The sequence below is a fragment of the Chlamydotis macqueenii genome, chromosome 2 (assembly GCF_036417535.1).
Source record: "Chlamydotis macqueenii isolate bChlMac1 chromosome 2, bChlMac1.mat, whole genome shotgun sequence".
In the NCBI taxonomy this organism is placed as follows: Eukaryota; Metazoa; Chordata; class Aves; order Otidiformes; family Otididae; genus Chlamydotis; species Chlamydotis macqueenii.
Window position 1 is genome coordinate 21,543,700 of NC_141557.1, and position 6,000 is coordinate 21,549,699.

At 38.6% G+C, this 6,000-nt stretch overlaps 1 protein-coding gene across 10 annotated transcripts in view; it reads left to right on the forward strand.

Moving 5' to 3' along the window:
- TRDMT1 (tRNA aspartic acid methyltransferase 1) overlaps positions 1-5,800 on the forward strand; it is a 29,573-nt gene extending 23,773 nt beyond the window's left edge. For 6 of the 10 annotated variants that reach the window (XM_086742215.1, XM_086742209.1, XM_086742212.1 and 3 more), the window contains 2 exons: positions 634-763; positions 2,897-5,163. In XM_086742215.1, coding sequence (XP_086598341.1) covers positions 634-763; positions 2,897-3,018 — 252 coding nt within the window. In that variant the 3' untranslated portion in view covers positions 3,019-5,163. The other 4 variants (XR_015257836.1, XM_086742210.1, XR_015257837.1 and 1 more) reach the window with 3 other exon arrangements.
- Positions 5,801-6,000: the final 200 nt, after the last annotated feature.

The following is a 6,000-nucleotide window of genomic DNA, read 5'->3' on the forward strand; positions in this document are numbered from 1 at the left end:
TTTCAAAAGTATTATTTATTTGGGAAGACATAGTCTTTTGAAAAGTTCTACTGTTGATACTAAGTTCACCACAAAGTGGTGTTTTGGCATTGGGGAAAGTAAAAATAAATGTATTGGTGAATCATCATTCAAAGATACTTTTCACAAAGCCTATTTTGTACACAAGCACTGCTTCCTGCACTTCTGTGCTGTTCACTAGTATTATATGGCATTTCTAAGCATAAAAAGAATGCAGCTTTGGAACTCAGGATAATCTCGAAACAAATTTATTAAAACAGCTACATCCATACAGCTTAATTTGTGTGGATAGTCTGTTACTGAGTTATATTAAGTCACTATCCTGTCATTAACAAATGTTTATAGTGCTTTGATTGCCTCATTAAGTATTGGTATAGCTTGTAACTGGAGGAAGAAATAATGAATGCCCTCATGGCAACATTGATTTCTTTCTTTTAAGTCCCTGAGTTGAGATAATGTCTGCAAAAATACACCACCAGTCATGCTTTCAAATGAAACATGCTATTGTCCTTAGCACTATGATAATCAAAGAAATATTCTGTTGAGATGCAAATTTTAAATTTTACATACTTGGCGTGTATCAGTGATATCTGTTGTTTTGGATGTTCTTCATAGCTTGAATCAGTGTTTAAAGGCATTGAGGAGTTACCAGAAGAAGAGAAGCTTATTAAATTGTCAACACTAAAACTGAGGTACTTTACCCCAAGAGAAATAGCAAATCTTCATGGATTCCCTCTGGAATTTGGTATGTGCTGCGAACTACCCATTTCTACGTCATTCCTCAGAAATGCCAATGTAGTTTCTTCACTGAGGACTAATCCCTGGTTTTTCTTTTACTTTTTGACTGCTCAGTTCTTACGATTGGTTCTTGTTATTTGGCTAACTCTGAATTACTCTGAATTTCCACTATTTTTTTTTTTTTTGTAAGAGCCAGCGTCTGTGGTTAGGTTTATCTTCGTAAACTAAGAAAAAAGTTTTGTCATGAGACATACTGAATGGCAATGAAGGAATACCTTTGTTTAGTGTTGAAACGATTTACTCAGCAGCCAACATTACTCACAACTGTGGTAAGTCAATGTATCCTGCCAGTTTGGGAGATGTGTTAGTGGTTCTCAGTGTTTGAGCTGCTTGCTTTCTCCTTTCCATGCATTGTCAGCTGCTGAGAGAAAAGGAATTTCAGAAGATACAGATACTTCTTTGTTCAGGAGTATTCAAACTCTTCAGTTAATGATCTTTTAAGTCATCTCTACTTTCTAGAAAAGGTAGTCCTAGCCCTTGGTCGGTTACTTCATTTTCTAACTGTTTCTGTGGAGAAGAGGGAGTCAAGGAACAAGACTTAGCAATACCAGTACATTGGACATAGGTTAACCAGAAATAAGCCCAAAATAAATTTACTAGAATTCCCCTTGTAAAGAAAGGCCGGCAAGAAAGCGTAGCTGTTACTACCTGCTAAGGAGCTTGGCCTGCTGCCGTCCCATCAGATCCATTTACTGTCTCACAGCAACACAAGCATCCGTAGAATAAGATACCACTGACCTTGAGTAATTTTTTATGTTTTTCTTCAACTTCCTCAGTGACTTAGAGTTCTGAGGAGTGTTAATAGTTTTAATATATTTCTTTGTTTTGCAGTTTTAGTTTGTTTTCTCATTTATTACTTCAAGTTATTTTCAAAAGTACTATGTTGAAAGAACATTATCAATGTTGCAAAGTCAAAGGTTAAAGTTGCCAGCACTAAGCTTACTTGTTTGAGAGTATTTCCAGGAGTATGCTGTGTTGAGTTACACACCAACATGCACAATTTTTTCGTAGCATCTCTTCTTCAATAGATTTGTCTTTTTTGCAGACAACCTTTTTGTTAGCACAGCTCTGTTCCATATTAATGTAGGCTGATTTAAAGAAACTTGAGCTAAACAGGGCTGGATTGGGCTTTTATAGGTTTATCATGCTGTTCAAGATCTCTTGACTACAGGATTGCCCATTTTCTCATTTTAAAATACAGCTTGTGTTTTCCAGATCTTCAGTCGGTCTTTGCAACATCACTAAGAGGTGTAGTAGAGTTAATATTGCTTGTATTTTACAGAGAGAACTAAGACAATGGAGAAATTTATGTTTGGAAGACTCCATTAATTTAGAGCGATCAGTTTGCAAAGCCTGACCTTTACTATTTCAGAGTGCTTGGAATGATACTATGCTTTCTGTGTTCAGAGCTCATCTTCAGGGACAGCTGTGAGCTTCAATATTTTTGCAAACCAGAACTGAACTCCCAAGGCAAGTCAGGTTTCTGAATTTGAGGAGCAGCCAGATCATCATTATCTACACAGTGCTCATTTAGCAAACTTGTCTTTTGTCACATGGGAACTGCAAAGGGAAGGACAGGGACAGACTGCACCTCTCAGAGGGCAATACCCTTCTGCCTTAATCATGGGACCTTCTTTATGGGTCTTGCAGTTCCTTGCCTCGCTATACTGCTTTTCCAACTTCTGCAACACATGAAACCAGCCCCTCTCATTTAGTGGCTTCCTCTCACATATACTCCTGATTCATAGGCAGAACAAGCTTTTCCCACTGCGCTGAGTCACAAGTCTGACATTTCTTTCCTTTGTATTTCACCTAGAGACATTTCCCACTTTGTACTTAAAGTGTTACTCAGCTCTAGGCTGATTGAAATAGCTGGTGAATTTAGGTACTATAATTCACTAAAAGTTTCTTTGGAGGATTTGCAAGCTATGGAGATTTTGAGAGTTGCTGTATTTATGGCTACAGCAAAGGGTGTTTCCCTGACAGCATTTCTCCCATGTTAGATTTGAAGTCGCTGCTGTGAAGTGTGGTATTTTCAGAGATAAATATGCTGTAATTTCTCTGCTCCTGTGTTCTGTAGTGACAGCAACGTTTGGGCTGAAATTTTCAACAACAGAAAGCCTGGAGATGTACCCACTGCAAATATGTTGTTTGTCCAGGAAGCTAAAGAATAAGAAAACTATAAGCTTGAAAATGAAGTGAAGAAAAATGTCAGGAAGCTTTGCAACAGATGCTGTTACTAGCTGCAACTACAGTGTTATCAGAAGAAACACAGTTGTGTCTAAATTGTTCTGTATTTTAACAAATTGATAGCCTTTTCCAATACGTGAGATCCAGAGTTAAAATCATTGTTCATTCTTAACATTAACAGATTTATTTGTGCTTTTAACATCTGAATGGATAAATAGTAATTGCACTGTAGGTCAATGAAATACTGTGGTCATTTGTCTTAGTCACTCCTGTGGGTCCCACAGCAATATCATTAAAAGTGATCAGAGCATTCTTGCACCTGTGACCTGCTTTCATGAGAGTGATGTCAAGATGCCTTTTCCATTTTTCCTGTTAGTGATGTATGTAAGCTATTAAGAAACAAATGGCAGCCTAGTGGAAAGCCAGCACAATGTGGGAGTGCATGTTGCTAAGATCACAACGTCATCAGGTAGCGTGCATGACCTAAATGGTACAGTGAGAGCTGTGTAGCAAGTGCCAGCGTACTATGAGTTGTTAAATCTGTCCTTCTGATCCAGACTACTCTTGAGCCAAGAAGATAGAAGGTGCAAGATAATGTTAGCAGGCAGATAGAGGAAGCTTGGGATAAAGGTGTGTCCTGAAAATTAATTCAGGCTTTCAGTTGCCGAGAGGCAGAAAGAGAAACTCTGAAATTTTCAGGGTTCATATAAGCTTCTTGGGCTCTAAGTGCACGTGCATGTGTGTGTGTGCATAAATACGTATTTATTTTATATAGTTTTTAAAAATGTGTAGATTCCATGCCTTATTCAGTGATTTAATATGAAAACTCCATCTAAGGAAGTGTGTGTGGGAGTGCAAGTGATTGTTCCAAAGGGAGAAGAACGATTGCCCAAATGTGAATGCCAGGAAGCTGGGCAAAGTGGATGGAGCTGGCAGAAGGTGTGTTTACCAAAGCAGTCCACATTCAAGGCATTAATAATTGGCAGAGGAGGATGGAACAACGCCTCCTCCTCAGCTTTCCGCCCTTGGCTCAGCAACTGTCCAGCCATGTTCTCTCCTGAGCAATCCTTGGAAGAGGATTTTTCTGAAGTGCTATGAGAACTTTAGAACATATATATCACTACTTGCATGGACAAGATGTTTATGCATCAAAACTAATTTGTCTGGTGATGACCTTGGGCTTAAAGTTAAGTTTTCTTCTTAGGGAATGGTCAAATAACTGTATGTGATCAAGTTTCAGCAGCTTAGCAAATGGCTCTAATGGTTGAATCACCACTGCTGTTCATCTTTCACTCAAGTTGAAGCAAATGCACTTTACCTCACAGCTGGAGTAAGCTAAGAGTGCAAGCAAGGACAGTTGAAGCAGACCTGGCTGTTGGCAACTTCTTCATTCTCAGAGGCTTGGTCACCTTTGTACGCTCAATACACAACACGGCCCTTTCACAATACCCAGACCAGTTTAATTTTTTCTGGGCCTCCCTTCTTTCTGCCAGTCCAGGCACTTACCGTATGAAGGACGTGTCAGATGCTGCCTGTATTTCTGAGTGCATTTGACAGAGTCAGCATTGAATTGCATGGGAAATTGTTCAGTTGCTTGATCACTCGCTGAATAAGCCTTGCTCATAGCTTAGTCTGAACTGGTGGTGTATTGCACTGCGAGACTCATTTGATTTACCTTCAACTGGTTAGAGGGGCTTAGATTAGAAGTTATTACAGTATAAAGCTTATTGAGAAATGCAGTTTAGTCCATCTGCAGAATCCCCACACTTACTTTCTGCTATGGCCACGTTTCTCTCTGGGTGTTCTCTAGAGTAGCAGTTGTGCAGTGTTTTAGGTGCCGCTGCCTCTCCCTGAGGCTGCTAGGTGGTACATGAAGGGAAGGGAGATCAGCATTAGTTACACAGTATAGCAGTGTTGTGAAGCTTCCTGTTAAACCGTAGGGGGATGGCAGTAGTGCTAACGGAAGAACTGATCCAAATCCAGTGAACTGGTTGGAAATTATTTTTGTAACTTTGTTTAGCGGGGACTTGAACCCTGCTGTAGTCTGTGGTAACTGCATTAAGAGCTGTTCACTGAACTAAAGGAGTAGACTAAAAGCTAGGAACAAAGCCAGAGTAATGACATTGCACTACATGGGGTTTTTTTTTTTTGTTTGTTTGTTTTTTTAGGCTTTCCTGACAAAATAACAATAAAGCAATGCTACCGTCTTCTGGGAAACAGCCTCAATGTACATGTGGTGGCAAAACTGATCTCCATTTTACTTGGATAATTTAGAACCTGAATCTGATGAGTATGGACTGGTGACAGAGAATACTTCCATCTCTCAAGAGAAAGCTGATGGCAGCTGAACAAAAATCATAGCTTACCAAAATATCTGTCCAGACATTTTGCTAAACAGTTCTAATGTATTTTTAATACCTTGCTTTTATGGTGGATTTGTACTGTAGAGGTGTTTTATTTAAATGGAAGTTTCCAGGACTTATTTGCTCTATTTAAATATCCTTTTTAGTTTGCAAAATGAAAAAGAGCATCATTTACATATACCTCAATGAAAATGGATAAACTGTTTTATTTTACCTTAAACCCATCTTCTCAATACAGTATAAAAAGGCTGTAAATGTCAAAGCCGTTTTAATTAAGTGCAGAGACCAAGTTCTACATGTAAAATATCTTAATCTGTGAGCCATTCTTAAAAGATCTGTTGTGTATATGATCTGAAATTTTGATGTGTTTTGTAGCTAATGAAACTGTTAAACTCAGTATTTTGTATACAATCTTTAAGAAGACACAATGTCATCCTTAGTTTTTGGTTGTCTCATCCTCTCTAAATACTTGGAGGCTTCTGGAACCAAACTGTATTTCTCTGGAATGATTTGTTCAGGTGCAGCTGAATAAAAATATTTCAAGATTATCACAACCCTGACAATAACGTGCCTGGTTCTTTCCTCACTTATTCAGAATAAGATCATTGTTTCTTACCAAAGACCCACACAT